The sequence below is a fragment of the Neopsephotus bourkii genome, unplaced genomic scaffold (genome assembly GCF_033783945.1).
Source record: "Neopsephotus bourkii isolate Nb327-2 ecotype Australia unplaced genomic scaffold, CSIRO-AGI_Nbou_v1 NB_1594, whole genome shotgun sequence".
Taxonomy (NCBI): Eukaryota; Metazoa; Chordata; class Aves; order Psittaciformes; family Psittacidae; genus Neopsephotus; species Neopsephotus bourkii.
Window position 1 is genome coordinate 297,390 of NW_026902070.1, and position 22,621 is coordinate 320,010.

General features: G+C 38.5%; 1 protein-coding gene across 2 annotated transcripts in view; it reads left to right on the forward strand.

Annotated features, from left to right (window-relative positions):
- Positions 1–22,621, forward strand: part of PLPP1 (phospholipid phosphatase 1) — a 58,119-nt gene that overhangs the window by 12,969 nt on the left and 22,529 nt on the right. Inside the window, exons 2-3 of one of the 2 annotated variants that reach the window (XM_061372094.1) lie at positions 15,611–15,762; positions 19,055–19,335. In XM_061372094.1, coding sequence (XP_061228078.1) covers positions 15,611–15,762; positions 19,055–19,335 — 433 coding nt within the window. Of the gene's footprint in view, positions 1–4,547; positions 4,703–15,610; positions 15,763–19,054; positions 19,336–22,621 lie in introns of both variants that reach the window. The other variant, XM_061372093.1, reaches the window with a different exon arrangement.

Consider the following 22,621-nt stretch of genomic DNA (forward strand, 5'->3'; position numbering starts at 1 on the left):
ACAGCAACTTCCTCCCTAGTCTCTGAGCTTGGACTTCCCTCCCTTCCTTACAGGCTTTTGTGTTGTGCTGTGTTGTCCAGCCAGATGTGGTTAAATGAGTTCCCTGAAGTATTGATATTACCATGAGGTATCCGTAGGTTTTCAATGGAAACCACACTACAACTGGCTTGAACCTAAAAATCAGTGCTGGAAACTCCTTGTGAATTCAGCATAGTCCCATTTAGGTATTTCAGCTAGTTTAACTAAATTCTGTTTGAATGTGTGCTGTCTTGCTCTTATAGCAAAAAACTTCCTGCTGTTTCTTCTATGCAAACACTGTTCAGTAATTCAAATATCTGTCTTGCCTCTCTCCTCTCCCTGTCCATCCTGTGCACGTTTATTCTTGTTAGTATATATGAAGCCTTTTCACTTTCTTTACATAGGTAAAGACTTCAAATCTCCACAGTCTTTTTTCCTATTCAAGTTTGTTACTAGTGCTGTAGCTTTCAGGGTTAGCCAGGGTGTGTTTGCGTGAGCATTACAGAAGTGTCTCTTGGATAGGCCATTTTCAGAGCACTTAAGTGATCAGGTTATTTTCTGTGTATTTAAAGGGGAGAGAAACCAGATCAGAGGAGTGCCATCTGTTTCTTGCTGCCATCTTGGAAAACAGCCCAGAACCAGTTGGTCACTAGTTTATGATGAGATCAACTAGACAACTTTTAACAGAATATAGACAACTCTAATTCTGAGTCCAAAGCATGGGGCACTTCAAGGAAAACATTTTCTTAGAGCTGAAGTTCATGCTTTAGAGGATATGAAAAGCAAGTGATGCATTCCGATCCTTGAAGGTATAAAGTTACCTGGACCAGAAGAGCACTCTCAGAGGTTACTGCTGGTACTGGCCAAGTAAAAATGAAGAGGAAGTGCATCCTGAAGACAACCAGGCATGCAAGTTGATCTACAAGATTGCCTTTTAGCCTGTAATCTTTCAGTAGATCTTGGTCAGCCTTTCCTCCAGTTTGTAGAAGTTAATGAAATGGAATATACATGCATTCCTTAGAGGTTCACTGTACAGTCTGCCTGCTTAAAGGTCATGGAAATGCTTGGCACTTGTGATGGCAATACTGGCTGGTTATGTACATTAGTGTGTTTTAGTTGGGTTTTTTCCCCATTATGGTGAAATCTTCAGCACCTTCCAATTACAATGTACTAAGTGTTGTCTTCTCTCCCTGTAAAATAAGCAGTAGTAAAAATGCTACTAGTTGTTTAGAGTATGTTAACAGTCAACTAAGCACCATTTTGGTCTTCTACTTCAGTGATGGAAAGCAGTGCATTGTTTAGATTGCACTGGGAATTCTAACAGTAATGTAAAAAAATGTAAATGGGCAGTAAGAAGTGTAATCACCTTCCAATTTCTTGTATTATTTTACTGCGAACTATAAAATGAATTTTGCATTCACTTCAGTGAAACTGTCCTCTTTGCTGCTTTTCCTATTCCCTCTTTCCCTGTGTAAACCTGGTTACAGAGTGAGTAATTCTCTCCTGCTTGCAGTTACATAACACCCCCCCCCCCATTTTTTTTTGATAGTAGGTTTAAAACACTCACTGTTCTTTTTCTTTTTCATGTACACTCATGTAATAGCTCTCTTCCAGTTCCTAAAGAAAACTTCCTTGAAAATAAAAACCAGATGTGTGACCCATGACCTGTGAGACCAGCAGGTGGAGGGAGGTGATTCTCTCCCTCTATCTGCTCTTGTGAGCCCTCACCTGCAGCACTGTGTTCAGCTCTGAGGTCACCAGCATAAGGATGTGGACCTGCTTGAGCAAGTCCAGAGGAGGCCACGAAGATGATCAGAGGGCTGAGGCAGCTCTCCTATGGAGATGGGCTGAGAGAGCTGGGCTTGTTCAGCCTGGAGAAGAGGGCTCCAGGGAGACCTTATATCAGTCTTCCAAAATAAATCTAGAGAGGGGCTTTTTACAAGGACATGTAGTGATGAGACAAGGGGGAATGGCTTTAAATGAAAAGAGGGTAAATTTAGATTAGATATTGGAAAGAATTCTTCCCTGTGAGGGTGGTGAGGTGCTGGCACAGGTTGCCCAGAGAAGCTGTGGCTTCCCCATCCCTGGCAGTGTTCAGGGCCAGGTTGAATGGGGCTTTGAGCAATCTAGTCTAGTGGAAGGTGCCCATGCTTATGGCAAGGAGTTGAAACAGATGAGCTTTAAGGTCCCCTCCAGCCCAAACCATTCTATATTTCAGCTGCTGGTGAAAATAAAATAGCCCATCCTAATGAAATTAAACCCAGAAACAAAACCAAGCAAACCACCTCAAAATATTTTTGTGAAAACTGAGCAATATTGATTAGAAAATAAAAGGTTGATCTGGAAAGCTGAAAATGTAATTAAATGAAACAGCAAGATGCTTGGTATTGAGTTTTATTGAGCTTGGTATTTAGCTTTTCTGGGAATACAGGAATTTATGTCTGCTAAGTAGTCAACTTCTGCAAAACACAAGCTGCTGCTTAAATTAACCACAAGGATGTAATATTTCCACAAGTGAAAATCTGGTGACCTGTTTGAGAAGATAGGATTCTATTAAATAAGTAATGGCTTTGCCACTCCATCATCCTAATGCTGGGTATGCAATAGAAGAAATAAAAACAGGAAACACAGGCTCTGACTTGTTAGTGGCATCTTGCCATGTCCTTGAGTGGAGCTAAAAATTGGCTCCAGACATGTGTCCTTTGATCTGACTGAACTTTCAACGTTCTTTGGTGTGGCCCCTTTCATATGTGAAGGGCTGCAGTTCTGTTTTGTCTGTTTCTGCCATCTGCATTCTGTCAAGTTCTATCTTTTTTCTCAATCATTAAAGCAGAGGAAGGAGAGCAACCTTTGAGATCCACTTGATTTGAAGGTGTCATCCTACTTAATGAAAAGCTTTGTGCTTAAAGTTGAAGAAGCTTAACGCTGCTTGTGTTCTTGTTCTGTTTTTTTCTCTACAGGATGGTAAGCGTCTGCTGAAGTGCTTTGCTGCATCAGCATCCCCAGTTGTTAAGGCTAAGTGTGGATAGTCCTTAGGAGTTCACATGTTTTGTGCAAAAATTTCATCTTTGCTCCATAAGAGGCTGTAAATTCCAGCCAGACTGCCTTCTATGACCATAGCAATTTTCTTGGAAGAGGGACTAGGAGCTGGGGTGTTACCAAACTCATACAGTTTCAATATACACTTCTTTTTCAACATGCACTGCTTTTGCACTGCAAGTTAGCAGCCCAAAGAGGAGGCCAGGATTTATCCCTTTGTTCATACAGTTTCACCCTTGATGTCTTATCTGATAATGAAGGATACAAGAATAAACTTATTTAATACCCTTTTAAGTGACTTATCTGATAGTTGTCTTAACAAGTGTCACCAGAGATCAAAGCAATCTCTCGTGTGAACTTCTTTGAAACTTTTTTTTGTTTTCAGTAGAGCAGCTTGTATTATGAGTAGTCTTTTCTGCTTCAGTAACTGTACTTACCATCTAACGTGCATATAGTGTGGAATTGTATATGGCATGGATGTTGGGGAAAAAAAAGTTTTGTTTGCCCTTTTTGACTTTGTTTTAGACCAAAATACAGTATTGCCTAACTTATCCATTGCCTAACTGTTGATCTATTCATGCTCAAGGGACCAAATGACAAAACTTGCGTTTCCTGGGGTCATTGCTTCTGCAAATGTCTATTCCCTAGTCAATTCTTGTCAGAAATAAGTCAGACCTGAATGTGGTTGTTGGAGGTCTCGATGGCTTTGTTGTTGTAATTACGGGTGTAGTGGAAGTGAATTTGTAAGAGAGGAAATAGGTAATATGTCACAAAGTCTTAAGTTCAGAGAGCTGTCGTTTGCATTTGTACTCAAATCTCAGCATCCATGCTAATAACTTGGTGATTTTAACTCAGACATTTTCCAAAGTTTTCAAAAGCTGTATAAATGCAACCCTTAAAGTCTTAATCTTGTTACTTTGAGATGCAGTCCTCTTAAAGTGTCCATGTTTTTCATAGGTGTCTCTCTGTCCTCTTGCTCGCCTTACCTGCATGAAACCTAATTGCATGAAATCTCCTCCATAACTACAGCAAAATCTGTGCTTTTGTGGTGGTCTCTGTAAACACCAACCGGGTTATAGTGTGTAAAACAAGGCTGGCAATTAAGACACAAGCTCCTGTTGTCTGGTGGTGGCAAAGGGAAGGGCACAAAAGGCAGCCTGCCCTGAGCTATTCAGTCATGTAGGTGGCAGGTGCTTTTCTTAAGCATAATACTGGTTTGGTGTGTGGCAACTCACCTTACTCATGAAAAGACTTTGAACTCTACACTCTGATAACTTCTGTATCTGGTGGGCAGCCTCAGTCCTTCTAGAAGAGATAAATTTCTATAAACAGGATTTGATAAGTGTGTGTATTGCATGATACTGAGGAAATCTAATTTTTGCATGTTTGGTAGCTTCCTCCATGCATGTTTAAAAATTGGTATTTTTTTTTTTAACCACGTGTGTTTCTTGTTTTTGTTTCTGTTTTTTTTTTTTTCCTTCCCCCAACAGCTGGCTTGCCCCTTGGTGTTCTAAACTTGGCCAAAATAAAACCGTATCAAAGAGGCTTTTTCTGTAATGATGACAGCATCAAGTATCCGTTCCATGACAGTACCATCACATCCACTGTCCTCTACACAGTGGGGTTCACCCTGCCCATTTTCTCTGTAAGTAGCTAATATATAGGTAGCTGTTGGTGATGGGAATAAAATGTATGCCTTCCAAGAGTTCAGCACTGTGACTATAAGTTGAAGACATTCTATAGAGGCTAAATTCTATATATGCTTAGTCATTCACATGTGAAAGGTGCCACTGCTACTTTCTGTTTTCACAGAAAATCTGAAATGGATCTCTGACTGCTAGTATCGCTAATAACACTTGTTTTACAAGAAGGAAAAATACAGATGAGGATTTAAGCTCTATTAGATAGTCTAAGCTTTTATCGTTAGAGAAAAAAATACTACAGGCTTCTAAAATGCTGTGGAATAAGTTCATCCCATGTTCAGAACAGGTTAGTCTGAGAACTCAAGCACCTGTGATGTTTAAAACTTCCGCTGTAGTGGAACACACAGAACCAGTGGCTGTTGTCTCTTGTTGTCTCCACATATTTTCTACAGAAATAAGTTTTAATTTGGACTGAGTGGGTTTTTTTAAGTTGTTTTTTTTTTTTTTTTTTTTTTAAGTGATGACTCTTTAAACCCTTCAAACTGAGAGGCTGAAAATCTATTTGCTTCTAGAAAAGAGACTGTGTTTTCAAGATCACATGATTTTTACAAAGAACAACTTGTCAGTTTTTTTCTAACAATATTTTTAGCCTGACTGTATTCCAGTTTTTAGTAAGGTTTGAGCAGGCATATGGAAACCGAAATTCAACTGTTCAAAATAGCCTTGAACTTGAAACTAGATCTTGTTTCTGCCTGCAGTGGTTGACCAAACTGTACTGGGAGATGGTCATGATCTCTAGGTTTCTAATAAATGTTTATGCTAAATTAATCAGTAAGAAACATACATGAAATTGGATTAAGGATGGAAGTAGTAATTTAAAAAAGAGGAAACAGAAATCTGTGGAACCTTTACATGTGTTACTCATTTTCCCCTTAAATGCTTATTTATTAAAGCTTGTATTAGTCCTGTGCAGTAAATATAAGGTAGATGTAACAGTCCATATTTAATGTTACCTATAATATTATCATAGTTTTTCTGTTAAGAAAAATAGTTTGAAGTTTTTCATTTTAACTTGTACTGACATAAATCTTCAGCACAACTTCAAGAAAATATCTTTTGCAGTAGGATGCATGTGTACCTTAGTTGATACATGCACAGGTGAACTAGCAATTACAGCTCTGCAATTCTGCACTTCTAAAGAGGCATTTCAGTTTTAGTTGCATAATCTGCTTTCTCTTCCTTTTTTAAATATGAAGAAGTTGTGGGAGTGCTTTCTTTTTTTTTTTTTTTTTCTTTTGGCTTTAAAGCAGTGGAGAAACATCTGACTTACAGCTAATTTACCATAGCTTCCAGAGTCAATACCCTCAGCAGGGACACAGATGGCTCATGAAAACTTCTTGGGCAGTAACACTAACTATCCCACATCTATTAAAAAATATTATCCTGACATGACACTTCTCTGAAAGGAACAGACTTCCCAGTGAATTGATGGTGAAAATTTGGTGTAAAAGTCAACAACTTGCACTGCATGCAAACTTTTTTTCCCTAATCAGAAACTGCTTTGAACAGGATACTTGTTCTGAAGTACTCGTACCTCAGCTTTATATCACATCACAAAAACAGAAAGAACAACTCATGGTGCAAAGCTAAGGGAAGCAAAAGGAATCATATCAGCAACTTGGAGGGGAAAAAAGTGAATGGCTAGTTTAGTAGAGTGGTTATAACCCTTCACCTTAGCATTCAACAATATGCAGATATTGCTGATCCAGTTATTTAGTCCTTAGTCCCTAAAGCCTTAGGAGGTATAAGCAGAAATGCTTGAAATAATATTATGTGTATGCCCCTTGCTGTGCTAACAGCTTGTTTTCAGAAAGCAGTAAGAAATGGCCTGAACATCTTGCTGTATAATGATAGAAGGTCTTACCTGGCTCAGGTGTTGAGGTAGGCCCATAGTGGAATATAAAACTACTTCAAAGTGAAGAAAAAAGGAAAAACAATAAAGCAACCCAAAACAAAACCAAACATCAAAACCTGCAGTAATGAGTAAAGCATAGATACTTAATTGTTAAGAAACTGCATAAGTTGTGCATAAAAGAAGCTGGGCTGACTGTCTTAAGAGCATTTTATGAAGATTTACAAGATGTATTAGTAAGTCTTAAGGATCTTCTTAAAAATAAAAGAATGTTCTTAGAATTGACAGTTCCATTTATAGGTCTGAACTCTTTCTGTTCCTGTTGCCACTTTTTATCAGGAAATAAAATGTCTGTGTAAAAAACCTCATGTTTATTCTTTTCCAAGTACCATTTCGTAGTGGTACTTCATACTTTACAATTTTCCAGTTTGTTTTCTGTGTCTGGGTAAGAAGCACAATTTTTGTACTAGAATTTCTTGAGACTTGGGGTCAAACAAGTCTTGTTAGTGCTCTGGAAGAATGAATCTCTTTAGATGTCTAGGCTAGGCTGGTATCTGGAGAAGCACATGTCCATGATGACTGATCTTTCAAGAATCCCAGAATATCTTTCCAATAATTCAGCATTTCCAGATCTTTTTTAGAGATGTTTAGAAAGTAATTTTGAATAGTCTAAAAGCTGTAACTAGTTAGGGGCAGTGTATGTACATTGTAACTCTATGGATATTTTTAAAATAACCTCTCAGAAAATGTGCTTGGTCTGGCATTTCTGGTCTTTACCTGTCTGCATAAGATCAGCTCTTCCAATTGTAAATGACAAATTAGTGTCTTCCTGTTATGATGAGGTCCAAGTGTACCTATTTGCATGTGTTCTATTCAGTTGGTCTTTTCTGGTGACTTCACCTCCAAATCAGTTTTCCTCAGTCATTTTACTTCTTACAATCAGTGCCTTCACTGTTGCTCATACGGCTTCTCTTACATTTAAGTGTGGGTGTGACTGGGAGGAGCACAGAACAAAGGAGGCCTCTCTGAAGCATCCTTCTCACCGAAGGAGCAGAAGCACTGAGCAACTTGGCAGGTGCTGAGTTTCATCTGCTCCCTGTTCTAGGCTCTGAGCAGGTTTTTTTTGTAGTTCCCTGCCAAAGCTTTTCCTGGCTGCCCTTTTCAGGAGCTGAAGAGACGCAACCCACTGGTGAGCTTCTATACCACAAACCGATTCGTGAGAGGACGAGTTCAGTTCTTCTAACTTGGCTTAAGTGCTGCACTGAGTTTCTGAGAAACAAAGTAGTTTGCCAAAACTATTGCTACTAAAACAGCCAGTGTAACCCTTTATCAGGTTATGTTCCTTACAGGGGAAGTGTTCAGTGGTAAACAGACTTTTAAGCAAGTAACTTGTCCGGGATGAACTCTGCTATTTGGCACTTGTGTGACTGAAAGGAATGTTATGGGCCTGTAGAAGTCTTAATTTCTCCACCTTTAACACATCCAAAAGATACTTTGCTGGTCAGGTAATGTTGTCTTCTACCTCAAAGAACAAAACCAAAATATTCTTAGTTTGGTTTTGTGAACACTTCGGTATCATAATGCTTTCCCCAAAGGGTACTATGTACCTTTTGCTCCTGTGCCAGCTTTAACATATTAGGCATTAGGCTTAATGTTTTCTTCACAAATGTCTACTTCCACCATGTATATTAATGATCAGACTGTAATTTTTCCTTGCTACAGGTTAGCACAGTTGTACTTTGGAGGCAATTACTGATTTCTGGCAAAAGAAACTGATATTTTATGCTCTGTTTGTAAAAGGGATAAATTTTGCATGAAAACTTACTGAAAGCACCTATTTAATTAACAACATAAACACTTACCAGGCTAGCTCATATGTTTCTTGAGGGACAAGTTTAGCTACTGTGGCAGAGACTGATGAAGTAGGGGCCTGTAAGAAAACATATTCAAGACTGTGCAAGTGGTAGATGTGCACTTTGCAGCAGTGTCAAAGCTTTATGGACCACTGATGGCTTTGCAGTTAATTGAAATTAATCCTGGTGTTTGACACTAGAGTGAACTTTAACTTTCAGGTTATGTATTAATAATTTTGTAATGCTCTGAACAAGATGTTGCCTCTTACCTGGTAAACGTTTAGAAAGGAGTAATGGTTTATCTTCATGGGGTTTTTCATATGTTTTAATTTCATGGTACTGGAAATCTTTTGTGGCAATGCTGTTGAACTTCATGATCTGGCATGAGTTTTGCTGGATACTGACTGTTCATCTGGTAATCCTACAGATCTGTATCACCTCTGAACTTGATCTTACCCTGAAAAATAAACTGCTAATTTGTGTTAGTTCGACTCTGTTTAAAGCCAACATAGTAATAACAACACATTTATGCTATGTGAAGAGTTAATGTGCAAAGTGATGCGTTTTGGTCAAATTGATCAGTAATTCCTTTGTGCAATCAGTGCTATGGAGGACAGAGGCTGAGAAATGGCAGTTGCTCCATCCAGCTTTGGCCCCACTTTTGCCCCATCCATGGTGAGGGTGTTCTGGTGTGCTCAGTTTGGATCTGAGGAGCACCACTTACAGTTTGGAATGTGTACAGATCACTCCTCCAGTGATTTGCAGTTCATTTCAAATAAATCACTTGCAGGGAGCTGCTAAGTCTATGGACTTGATGCTGTACTTTTCTCAATCCTTTAGGTACCTTCAGGAGGATGCTATACTCAGGCTAAAGGTAGAATTAAGGAAAACAAGTAAAAAAAAACCCTCAGTATTTGGATCTGTACATTCAAATGATTACTTCCCCAAAATATGAAGAAACTAAATAATCATGAGATTAGGTGGAGAATCCTTAAATGTATAAATAATTTACTGAAATGTGAGAAGTGGACAGTAGGAGTACGTGCTCCTTGGCTTTCACAGTGGAGGGAGGAAGGTACCAAGTAGAATGCTCTAGGAGTCTTCTCTGTTCAGTGTAGTCATAAATGAGAAGAGTATGTGCAGTGAGGCAGTAAAGCAGGCTACTTGGCAGTAAATACAAAAGAGGGCAATCTGGCTGATGAAATAACAGCATGGATAAATGTCAAGTGATTTCTTTCCTGAGGAAAGTGGAAAGGACCACTCAAGGGTGGCATATAATGTGATTTTTCCTTCTTGTAACCAGAGTGGTCATGATCAGCTTTTAGTTCTGTGGTGAGGTTAGAAACTTGGAAAGAAATAGGCATGTATTATACAGGGTGTTTATGGAAATCTAATCCATTAGGTTCTATAAGGCAGACTTTTGAATGAATGTGCCATGACTGTTTAAAAAGACTTAGTCTTATCAGTTGAACTATATGTGTTTCTACCTATTGTATTCTGACTGAAAGACTGGAGGCCTGTGTAGCTCCTTCAGTATGTATATCTTTATCGCCAGCTATCTTTGTAGCTCCTTACTTCTTGGATGTTGTTGGATCAGCATTGCTCTTTTTCTTGATATCTACTGCCTATGCAATTAGTTGATTTACAGCCCTTACATTCTGTTGAACTGTACAAAACCCAACCTTTCTAGCTCTGAGATAATATGGAATGTACCTTAGCAGTCTGTCTCTGCAGTGAAGACAGATAATTTAAAACCAAACGTGTTTGCAAATTCTGACTGAATACTATTTGAGAAGAATTTCTTGTCAGATGGTTAAAAGATGGCTAAAGACTGGTCACACTATTATACTGATGTATAACAACCATAGGAAGCAGACATGATTTTCCCTCATATTTTCAGCTGACTTTAGAGAAGAGATTCAGAGCAGCCCTGCGGAGAAGGGAAGTTTAAATTGGATATAAGGAGGAAATTCTTTCCTGTTAGGGTGGTGAGGCACTGGAATAGGTTGCCCCAAGGAGGTTGTGAATGCTCCATCCCTGGCAGTGTTCAAGGCCAGGTTGGACGAGGCCTTGGGTGATATGGTTTAGTGTGAGGTGTCCCTACCCATGGCAGGGGGGGTTGGAACTTGATGATCTTAAGGTCCTTTCCAACCCTAACTATTCTGTGATTCTATGACAAGCTCCCAGATCATCCAGATTGTTAAACCTCCAAGTGCGTGACTGCAGACTCAGTACTGCACAAATCTACCTGCTCTCTTGCTTCAGTCTTTAAGAGCAGTTTTGCAGGCAGAACTGGCTGACCTTGATTTTCCACTGTATCAAAGAATTGACAGCTCTGTCAGCAGTATATCTAGTAGTCATTCATTAATGATACTAGCATATGAACTGTGTAACACCAAGGCTGTTCGCTTTATCCTTGAGATTACCCTACTGGTAACCTCTTCCCAACCCTATAGTTCCTCTTCACATACTTGTTGTCATCTTCCCTTTAGCCAATTTCTTCACTGTGTTACGATTGACTTGGAAGATGAATTATACATCAGGGATGCTTTTTGGTATTCTCATATGGGAAGTATTCAGTAGAGAGCCTTTAATGACCCTCTGCCATTTTTACTCCTTACTTTAAATGAGTATTTAAACTCCCCAGTTTCTTGTACTTTCATGTGAAACTTGAACTCAACTGATTTTTACAAGTTTTCCTTTTTGATGGGACAAACTCTGCCCTTAGAAGTTGTAGCATGTTTTGGGGGGGGGGGGGAAGGGATATTTGGAGGAAAAAGCAGGACCTTTCTTTTGCTTTTCTGTGGCAACATGTGACTGTGGCAGATGAGTAGCAGTACTGCTTTTCCCAGTGATCTGCTGTTGAGTTTTTGCCACTTTTTTTTGAGAAACTACTGTAGATTTTTATGTGGATAAATCTTCTGGCAAAGTATACCACCTCCTGAAGTACTAGTTGTATCTGGGAAGACAAAGACCTTGACAGTAAAGATAGTTGTACCATTCTGAACACAAATACCATTTGATGTCTTCAGTGATATCAAGTCCTAGTGTTTCATACTCAGGTATTACTGTGATGCAAAAACATATTCCTGTCTTGAGAAATTAAGGTATCTCTGAAGGTGAAAAAGTAACATGTCAATAAACTGTAGGGAAACCCTTCTGTTGTGCTTGCTCTGGTAAGAGGTTTTTCCCTTTCATCACTTGCTGCCAGTTCTGCTTGCTTGTCCTGCTTGTACTCATGAAAAAGCCAAACTTGTGTTTTTGTTTGGTTTTGTATTTTTTTTTAACCTTGTCTCTGCATTATCTTTGAGGGAGGCTTGCATTGCAGAAAATACTTAAGCTATATATTTGAAATACCTGATTTTATTTTAGAATTCTTTTGTGAGATTTTAAGTCAGGTTGTTTTTTTTTTTTTAATTTTTGTTGTTGTTGTTTGTTTAAAAAAAACCTAAAAAAACCCAGGCTTTGCTGATTCATTTAAAGCAGAACAAGCCCCCCTATATATCGGAAGAAGTTTTTCTAAATGGCTTTACTTGCCAGAACCAGTAGGAGTTGCTGCCCCTCTGGTTTACCTTCTACTTCTGTCCCACCTCCCAACATCTAATAGTGAAACCAATTTATGTGTGTTTAAAAGAAGTAAATTTAAACCTGCTTATGGAGTGTGTTCTGAGGGAGTAGGTATTGACATTGGAGAGTACTTTAACCAAAAGACATCAAAAGCCAGTACTGTTTTTTCAGGCTAATAACTGCCTTGAGCAAAATGTAAATTACAAATGTAGTTCTGTGACTTTAGTTTTCAGTTTAACAGTGTTAAGTCAATCTGATCAATTTTACTGTAATCCTTTTTTTAACAACTTAAATCTTTCACCTCATGCTTTCATGGAACTTGTCTCCTTTCAGCACTGAAATGTGCTGTGGACAGCGATTAGACAAATGACTGCTGGAATTACTTTTTAGATCTGTTACACAGGGGAAACTGAAGAACAACTTCATGAAGCTTGCTATATAAGCTTTTTCAGCAGTACTGTATTCCAGTGCATAGCTCTTCCATTAATTGCTACTTCAGACCAGGTAGATACCTGGGTCTTGTTAAGACTCATACTGTCCTACCTGAATTTTGCTGGTTATGTCCTCAGGAAACTTTATTGAGTTTTCTTTCTTTGCTAGAAAAGGGGATTGGCTTCAGATAGGTTAAAAGAGAAGGAAAAAGAAATTATGGAAGAGAAGGTGTTTTAATAAGTTTAATTTAGGTGGTTCTTACTGAAAAAGCAAAACAAAAATAAACCTTGAGTTGTTTGGTATTTTGTTTGCATGATCTTGATACAGGAGGATGCTGCACTCAGTTACAGACTAATTATATCATAATCTCAATATTGATGAAGAGTAAGCACGCATTTCAAGCCGTTGCTTTCTATTTCTAATTTAGCAGCAACTAATTACATAAGGAAAAAAAACCCTCACAACACCTGAATAACCCCACCACTCTGAAAATTTTATCTCCCACCTTGAAAAGCTGAAACATTCAAGTGTGGATGGAGGAAGGAAATGAGGAGGAATCCACTGTGACACCTTTATTCACAGAGCAAGTCTTTAAAAAGATGATGTAGAGCTGGTGATGCGATGTCAGTGATGCCACCTACCTTTGATTGCCAGTATTTGTAGCCGTGTGCTGAAGCTGTGATCAGGTTTTTCTAGGCTGAACTTGATTTTGTGAGCACTTGATTTACCATGATGCTTTGAACTGCCTGTTCTGAAGAAGTAAACATGTAAAAAATTGCGAGACTGTTACTTGTGCAAGCCTCATTCTCCAGTTCTGGAGATTTAAAAAATAAACTTTTCTCAAACATATGGCATTGAATCTGGTGTTAGTATGTGTGCAGGGCAAAGTATGAAGTTTTCATTCCATACATACATTATTAAATAGTGTTGGAAACACACCATGGAATTATTATTTTGACAAGTCATCTTCCATCATCATTGCTGCACACTGCTTCTAAAGAGCTGGTGATGTTTTGTGACATGCTGTCACAATACCAACACGAGCGAGGGGAGGGCAGAAATGGGATCAGGGCTGCAGTGTTTTTCATAAACCCTGCCATGCTTACTATTAGGAGAAAGAGAGTGATTTCTTTTTTTCCCTTTCTGGTAGGAAGGGCTGTGTTTTTGCACTGTACAGCAGAGTCTGGCTCCAGGGCCCTGTGCTGGCTGGTATCTGAATGGTTCACTGTTTTGGCTAGGCTCTGGCTTGGCTCTTCGCCCATCCTGCTGTCCTTCTGCTTTTGTTGGTGTGCTTGGACAGCTTCCAGAGCTAGTGTAGTCCTGCTGGCACAGAACTGGAAACAACTTCTCTTCACAATGACAGTGGATTTTTTTTTCCTGCCTTCCCCCTGCCTGCTATTTTACTTTATTACTGTAACAGTACAGTAGATACTTGATTCTTTGTGACTGACTTTGTGACAGGGTTACCTGGAGTACGTTAGCACTGTGAGGGTAACACAGTTAACTGCAAAATCAAGTTGCTTCAAGAAAATTTTCACCTTAGTTTGTTGCTTGTTCTTGTTTTTAAGCTGAAGTACTCTTTTAAGAAGTCACTTTATGGTGTGAATTAAAAAAATCAGTAGTGTTTGAATTAAATACCGTGTGAATTAAAAGGCCAGTCGGTCAAACCAGAGTATGTCTCATTTGTGATGGGCCCTGGAGTCAGAATTAGTTTGGAGGATTTCGTGGGTAGATGTTAAAGGGGGAAGATGGTTAAAAGCACCCCTGGTCTTTTCCATTTCTTTTTTCCCCAGTTCTCTTAAATCCCGACTGCATAACTTAGTGTTTCTCTTCTCTTCCATAATGCTTCCCTTACTGCTTGGTTGATATCTTTTATATTTTTTTACCTGCCTTTCTTTTCTCCTGTTCTATGTTTACTTTTGTTTGTACACACTTATTTGGGGCTAGCTGTGTACATGGAAAGTAAGAGGTGGGCTAGACCTTGACACCAAGGTCCTGAGAAGAGAACTGTGACTGCTGCAGCATCTTTCTCTGGCAGGAAGGAAGGTGGCTGGTTTTCATCCTTCTGATGCCATACTGGTAGATTATAAGTGTCTTCCCCTGTATGATTTTTGTTGTGTGTCTCCAAATGGGTTTGCATTTTATGTGCAGTACTGCTGAATTTTGAGCACAAAATCAAGGGCTTTTAAGCACTTCAATGTCAGTGAGCTGGATATCCCTAAATTAAAGGGAGCTGTTTTGTTGAACATTCCTGTTAGTCCCCCACATAGACATTTCTTTCTGAGGGTATTCATCAGAAATAGTTGAATTTCTCATCAGAAAACAGATTGTGCAGATGCTGTACATACGTCAAGGACAGAGGATCAGAGGTTTAAACTGTGATTCTGTTAGTCTGTAGTGCTATTTTAAGCTGGTATATAAGTGACTGTTTTGGTTAGTGTTGCAGGTCTTTTGAGGTGCAGTAGCACAAAGCATTGTGTGCTTTAATCTTATGTCCTGTTGTGTTTAGGATAAGCCAAAGGTTTCCTATTTTGTGGAAGAGAGGGGAATAAAATCTCCGTGTCCTGAGGTTGTAGGGCTTGTGCAGTGACCAGGTTGTTCACGGAGCTATCCAGTGTACACAAAGCGAGGGGATTGAAGGCATGTGCAACTCTTCCCTTTTTTCCTATATCTTCCTGAAAACTCCCTCTGCACTTGCACTCCCTGAGAAGCACCCCCTTTCTGCTTTCATAAAATGAGATTTATGCTCTTCTGATTGTAAAGTTGTCCAGAGAAGGTATAAAGGGGCAACTGCTGCTCATGGGAATATAAAGGAATAGTATGTATTTGTGGCAGTAGAAGCAGATTGAGTAAGCTGGGGATTGTCACTGAACCATTTACTCAGTCATGGTTTTAGCATGCTTCCATGCTTTGTGTGCCACAAATGCCAAGGTCAGAGGAACCTTGTCCTGCACTCCTTCATTCAGCGATCCTTCCTGGGAGCCACAAAGACAAGGCAATAGTCATTGGCCAAAGGAAGTGCATAACCTCATAACTTGCTGCATGCCCATTGCTCTTTACGCACTTCTCTTCGGAAATGTGGTGGTATAATCATTGCTAGAATTTGTGTTGCTTTTGTAATGTATTTTTTTATTCCTTTTTGCTAGCTGGCTTGCCTTTTGCAATTCTCAATTCAAGACGTATACCCTTCCAGAGAGGAGTTTTCTGTAGTGATGAATCCATCCGGTATCCATACAAAGAGGACACCATTTCTTATAAATTGTTAGCAGGAATACTTATTCCTTTCAGTATAATTGTTGTAAGTTAAACTTTTCTTCATTGCATTTGATTTCAGTGGGGTTTGGGAAGAGGGAGGAGGGGCAATCTGTTAATACAGACTTCTAAAACTGTATTCTATAGGTTTTCTTTAAAAAACAATGTCCTCAGACAAGCTGCTAAAGCAATAGAAACGGTGTTCTGACAAGAATAACGAAAAGATTTTTTTCACTTGAGGTCAAACAACTACAATTATAGAACAAAAAAAGAATACCTTAGAACTTGGATGGCTTAATTCTGTAGTCTGAGAGGTAAAAACTTTTCCTCCCTTAGCATATCAGTTAAGAATAGCACTAATGTATTTTAAATTACTGTCTCAAGCTTTTCTATTTTGGGAGCTACTACTTTCAGAATACGAGCTTGAATTATAGTATTAAGTTAGCATTTTTCTGTTTCTCAGACTCAATGGAAGTACTTCTGTGTGAAAGCGTAACAACAGATACTGAGTTCTTTCACAGAAAAATATTATGGGTTCCAGCCAGAATTTACCAAAAGCATAACCAGAATAAAAAGTTACCCAGGGAGCTTTTCAGTGGGCATTTTGCTGAAGGTCATGATAAAACACTGGGTCCACTTGTGTTTGAATTAATGCTGGGGCTCACTTTCATACTGAACCTAACCTGGTTGGAAATGGGGCACTGTTGTTCCCTCCCCTTCATACCCAAATCAGTGAGCTGGAGAGACTGGCTCTCCACCACCCAGTTTGGGGTCTCCCTTGTTGACCACAGCTCCTCGCTGAGTTGAACTGGCTCATGTGTATAGTGACTGTATTCTTAAGATGTGCTTAGATGCTATCAGCTGAGCCACCTTAATAACTTAACTATGGAGAAAAGGTGTGGTCCCACTGTCTTTGCCACCTCTGATGGCTTGTCTGAAATTCCTTGAGCTCCTTTGAGCTAGGTTGAGCAAACTAGCTCCTGAAGTATACAACATCAGTGCTGGGGCAAAAAGTGGTGGTGGGCATGGGCAGCGGGGAGAGCTGGGTGTCACCAGTTAAACACTTTGTGTCCTAAGTCTCATGGGACTGCGTTTTAGTTCAAACAGTGGCCCTTCAACAGTATCTTCAATATCACTGTCTGGGTGTAATGAAAAGCTCCAGATTCCACTCACAGCTGTGTGTTGGGTGACATCCAAGCTCATCAGAGCTACACTTTGAGCAGAGTTTAAACTTTTATGCCAAATAAGACTTTTAGGTGTGTAAGTACTTATCCAGGTATATTTTAGGAATCAAAGCTGGAAAAGGAGCAGCTAAATGTAAACCTTAGTATTGACCAGCTGTTTTTCTGGGATAACAGGTTAAAATCACGTTAAAATTATTGCAGTCTAGCTGTCTCTTGTGTAAGGATTGCACGGAATTTTTTATCTAGGTTTCAACATAAAGGCTAGCTTGTAGCTTATATTTGCTCCTGGGTGGAATTTTTCTTTTTTGTAACTCTAGAAATGTGGGGCTGTAACTCTACCTAGTTTTCCTTTTCTTAGGAAAAACTGCTTCAAAAGCCTATGGAAACACTTCTGGAGCAGATCAAAGCTTTTTTCCTGTTTTGTGAGTTCTGTTAACTGACAAATCATTTATACTGGAAGACCCTGCTTTTTAAGATATGACTGATTTTTTTTTTTTTAAAGCTGCTACTATCATTGGTAGTCAGTACTACCTAAGTGCAGCAGTACTTGGTCACAGCTGAAGTCCATTTAGCTTATTACCTCATCTCTAGCAGCAGTTTAAACAGATGATTGATGAATAACATAAGAGCAAGTGAAGATTATTGTTTTGCCCTCAGTATTTTGCTACCATTTGCAGCTCGGGGACTTCCCGAGTCAGAAAAGGCTTACATGAATTAACTTTCAGTGGGTGTATTTCCTTTGCATTTATACAGTCTCCATGTGAGCCTACATGAACATTTAGCTAACAAAGTTGCCGCCTTTCAGTTGTGAAATCAGGCATTTCTGTCAAGGTTGCTTTAAAGTCAGATGGTAAAAGTAAATGTTGATGTCCTTTACTCAGTGCTCAGTTAGATTATAGAAGATAGATACTCTATGTCCAGTGAAGTAGCTGCATTGAGATCACTTAATTTTTAGTCATCTCAACTGAGATAAGTGACCTTCTTGCAGGTTTTGTATCAGTGTTCTTGAAAAGATTCATTATTCATGAGTCATGGCTGTGGTATTTCTGTTCAGCTGTCTTCATTAAGAGGTATATTTTCTGTAAGAGCTTACCCACATCTACTTTACTGAAAACTTTCTCTGCTTCAGTCCATGTTTTGGAATGCTGCAGTGTAAAACTGAAGTGTCATGCATCTGATGGGATTGTCTGTTTGCCTCAATGTGCAAAGCTGTTGACAGCTGCTTCGTCGCCCAGGTGTTAAGAGTGTCTAGTAACAGCTTAATTCATCAAAGCTCTGCTTTGCTGGGATCCCCGAGTTGTCACTCTTAAGTGACTGATGGAGCCATCATTTAATCTGCACTTCACATACATGAATACAATCCCCCACCCATCTGATCATCCATAGGATTTGAGCCTTTCTGTACCACATGGGAGCATCTGGTTCGATGTTCAATCTGTCTGGGGTGACGTTTTGTACTTCGCTTGAGGAAGAACTTAGTTTCTGCGAAAGGCAGAGTTGCAGGAAAACAAAATTAAATCTGCATTCCTGTTAGTACTTGATGCACATATCTTGGACATGCAGGGTGAAAAATCCTTGGAAAAGACCTCAATAATGCCTGTCTTTCCCTAATCTCATTGCTTTTCTCCCAGTAGGATTTAATTTTCCCAAGGAACAGGAATTTCTTTGTTAAAATAACTGGCCTTCCACATCTGGAAATGAAGATCCTTCAGAACAGTCTCTGGCATCACAAAAAAAACCTAATAACTTTATGCTGAAATAAAAAAATCTTGCTCAGAAGTTTAGCTGAAGAAAAGTCAATGTAGAATAAAATGTTATACTGGGCACACTATTTCTAATTAGGGCACGCCTAATTTATCCTAATTAGCATAAACACTACTCTGAGAAGGCTTTGTTTTCACAAGTATTCAGAAAGTAATGTCATTAAGTTCAACATAAAGAAGGATAAGGTGAAAAAGTTTTTTTTATATTCTACATAAATGTTTAAAGCTTGGGCTTGATTATTGCTGACTCTTGGAAAATGTTAGATTTGCAGCATAATGTTTATTAAAAATTAATTTCTGAAACAACATGTGTGCATATTAATAACAGAGTAATATCTTTATTTTTAAGCTATTAACTGTATTTTAACTGCCATTCTTATTTCTCTTTCAGATAATCCTAGGAGAGACACTCTCTGTGTTTTGTAATCATTTGCACTCAAACTCATTTGTCAGGAATAACTACATAGCCACTATTTACAAAGCCATTGGGACCTTCATTTTTGGAGCAGCTGCTAGCCAGTCATTGACAGACATTGCCAAGTACTCCATAGGCAGACTGCGTCCTCACTTCCTTGCTGTGTGCCAGCCCGACTGGACACGGATCAACTGCAGTTTAGGTTACATTGAGAATTTCTCATGTCAAGGAGATAAAGCAAAAATCAACGAGGGAAGGTGAGTCTGACTAACCTTGTATACTTGGTTGTAAGCCCTGTTTCTTGATGGCATTGCTACTGCATTTTTGTGCTTTTAGAATAAATTTCTTTAATGAATTTTCTTTAATGAACCCCGTCTAGACACTGGGCTTTTTTTCTACTTTGTGGAAACTTGTTTTATTAATGTACACAATAATTTATTCATTCTTCTGTATTAATTTCTGCCTTTTTTTTTTTCCAAAATTTGGATGATACTCAGTTTTGATTGGCTTCTATTTGTTTCTAAAATGTCTGTGCCTCCCAATGAAGAGAAGAATTTGAAATTTGCCTTCAAAATTTCATGTGAAATAGCAAGGAAAACAGTTCAAAGTTACAATGAAAGCAAATACATCCAGTTTTTACCCACATAAAAATATGCTGGACTGGTCAGAGAATCACTTTACTCAGTTTTCTCATTATTAGGCATTTTATTACCTTGATTACATATGTGCCAGTTCAATCATAGCAAGATAATGGTGAAACAAAATGAAGTGTCTGAGACATTGGAGTTCTGTCACTGTTACAAATATCAGTGTTTGAATGCTATTTCAAATGTTAAAATACGTTCAGAGTAATTTCTGCTATTAGAGAGCTCCCTGGAATCCTGGCTTTAGAGAAGCTCCTTGCCATTCTTCTTGCAGAAGATCTATATAACCTCTTAGATCTCTTCTGTGTGTATGTGTGTTTTAAACATGTATGTGTAGGTTTTGCTTACTGTCCCCTGTGCTCATTGGCTCCTTCAGTATGTGTCCCCCCCCATGGATCTCCCAGTAGCAGGCATGGTATTCCTCAGCAGCTGCACAAGTCTGGCATATTTATTTGGTGGAGGACCAGGTCCTGCTCCAAGTCATGCACAACAGCTGTTCAAAGGTGCCAGGACAGTTTGTATTTTGCATGGCTGTTAGTAGAGGAACAAGTGCATGATGATAGGTAGGGAGTATAGCAGATAATCTTTCAATGAGAAGAACTTCATGCAGGAAGTAAATAGAAAAATTGGAGGTTTTTTTTCTCCAATTAAAACAGTAAGATTAACGTGAGAGATTAGTGTGCTTCATGTGCAGCTTTTTTTTCTTTTGTATTACTGACACCTACAACGGTACTTAATAAGGCTTATTTATGTATTCGATGGTATAACTTTTATCTCTGTTTCAGGAAAAACATGTACTTCTTAAAATGTGTAATGGTCACTTTCTATATGACTGTCAACTGCAGTTTGGAAAAATGCAGAATAAACAAAGGGGGATATTTATGAAATGTGGAAAATAAAGAATTTCTAATCAGCAGAGCTGTCAGACTTTAAAATGTTTCTGACTTTTCAGTGATCTGACTTGCAGTAGAACACCTTGGTAATTGAAATAAGGGATGTGCTAGCTCCCACAGGATACTACATTGTCTTTGTATCATGTCAGCTTTGCAAATTTTAGTGTAGTAAGTTAGCAGAAGTAATTGCCAGGAACTAATTCTTAGAGCTTAAAAGAAAATAAAATGATAACTTACAGCACAAGAGGGGGGAAATGCAGATTTTGTTGTACCTTACATTGTCGCAGCTGTAAAATGTTTTCTCTTGCTTCAAATCACTAAGAATGGTATTTTTACTATTCTGCTGCTATATGAAAAGATACTTACGTACCAAATAGAACAAATCTTTAAACAAATTGTACTTGCTGAGGTGTTTTTTTGAAACAGAACTGTGTGCTTTCAGCATGAAACTCTGGAATCAAAATTCAGCTTGGGCATAGATGTGAATCTTTAGTTAAACTTTTAAATGAGTCTAACAATGCTTTTCAACTGTAAAGAGGGAAAATATTAAAATGTGAGTTGATTGTAATGACTAGAAGCCTGTAAGTTATGGTTGGAGGATTAGAGTGTTTTGGACAGCATCATAGCATGTTTTGTTCCAGGAACGTTTTAAGCAAATCTGATGTTCGCAACATTTAGCATATGTCTACTATATAATAGTATAAGGACATAAGGAAAGATAATAATTAGTCTGTTATTCACCAGTAACTGTAGTATTAAAATACATGCTAAAGCATAAATATGCTTTATTATGTGTATAAAATAATGGACTTAAGCTTGGTTGTCTAAATTAATAAAATGCTTATAGGCTTTGGTTAGTTTCAGTAAGATTTTACATTCCTACCTGAGCTTAATAAGCTAGTTCTTGACTTACATATCTTGTCTGCTCTGTGTTATGCTGAAAACAATCCTCTTCATGTTTAAACATCTTAGATTCTCCTTGACCATGTTTATAGTGTGCTTGCACTTTCAGTACTACTGGTGGTTGAGGATCATAAGCACTGTTGTGTGCTTAGTAAAGCTCATTCATATTTGTTGAACAATGCATGTATTACTTGAAAGTATATCACACTTGCAGATCTCTAAAATATGCATGAAAATCACTAGTTATATTAAAAAAAAAGGCAAGCTAAAGAAACTATTAGTATTAGAAACTGTCTATTTTTCTTGTGTGTCTCTTTGTAAAACAGGCAGTATTTGGCATTTCGTTTTAAGCTAGCCACAGAAGCTTGGTATGAGCTACTTCATGGCAGTTTTCTTAGGGTGAATGACTTGTACTGAACTGCATTTTCAAGCTTTTATGAAGGTGTTGCCAAGTCTGATGTCTACTAGTTTTGTGTAGAGCTCTGTAATACTCAATTTAAATAAATACTAAGAGTAGTAGTTCAGTAAAAAGGTGCCTGAACTGTGAAGGTGAGTTTTCTTTCGAGTATCAAAAAAGCAGTTCTCCTTAAAGCACTTAACACAGTTGAGTAAGATACCTATTTTAAAATAGTAATTGCACTGGGCAGAAGGGTACAGAACTTAGTATCATGTAGTTTCTTTACTAGGAGACAGTGGCATGCTTTAGTGTTTTACAAAAATAAGTTTGATATACAAGCACAAGTCTTAAGTGCCTATGAATGGATATCAAAGCCAAGAGGCCCTCCTGTCACTGGTGCTGGGAATTAGCTTGTCACTTTAAGTATACCAATGCTCAGTGATGCTGGGTTGCCTTTAAGGTACTTGCTTTGGCACCTATAAAGGTAATGACTTACCAGATGGCTGATTCCTTTTTCAAGTCAGCAATGTAATGTGCGGTAAATACATAGGTGTGCTAGGCTATATCCCTGATCATATGGCAGTGTTTAGTGAGCAGTCTCTACTAATCGCTGATCTCTTCAGCTTTTGCAGCTTCTGTTCTTGTTCAACTATCCTTTACTTTTGGCTTGCTGCTGCTTGCCTTTACCTGTCTTTAAGTGGATTGG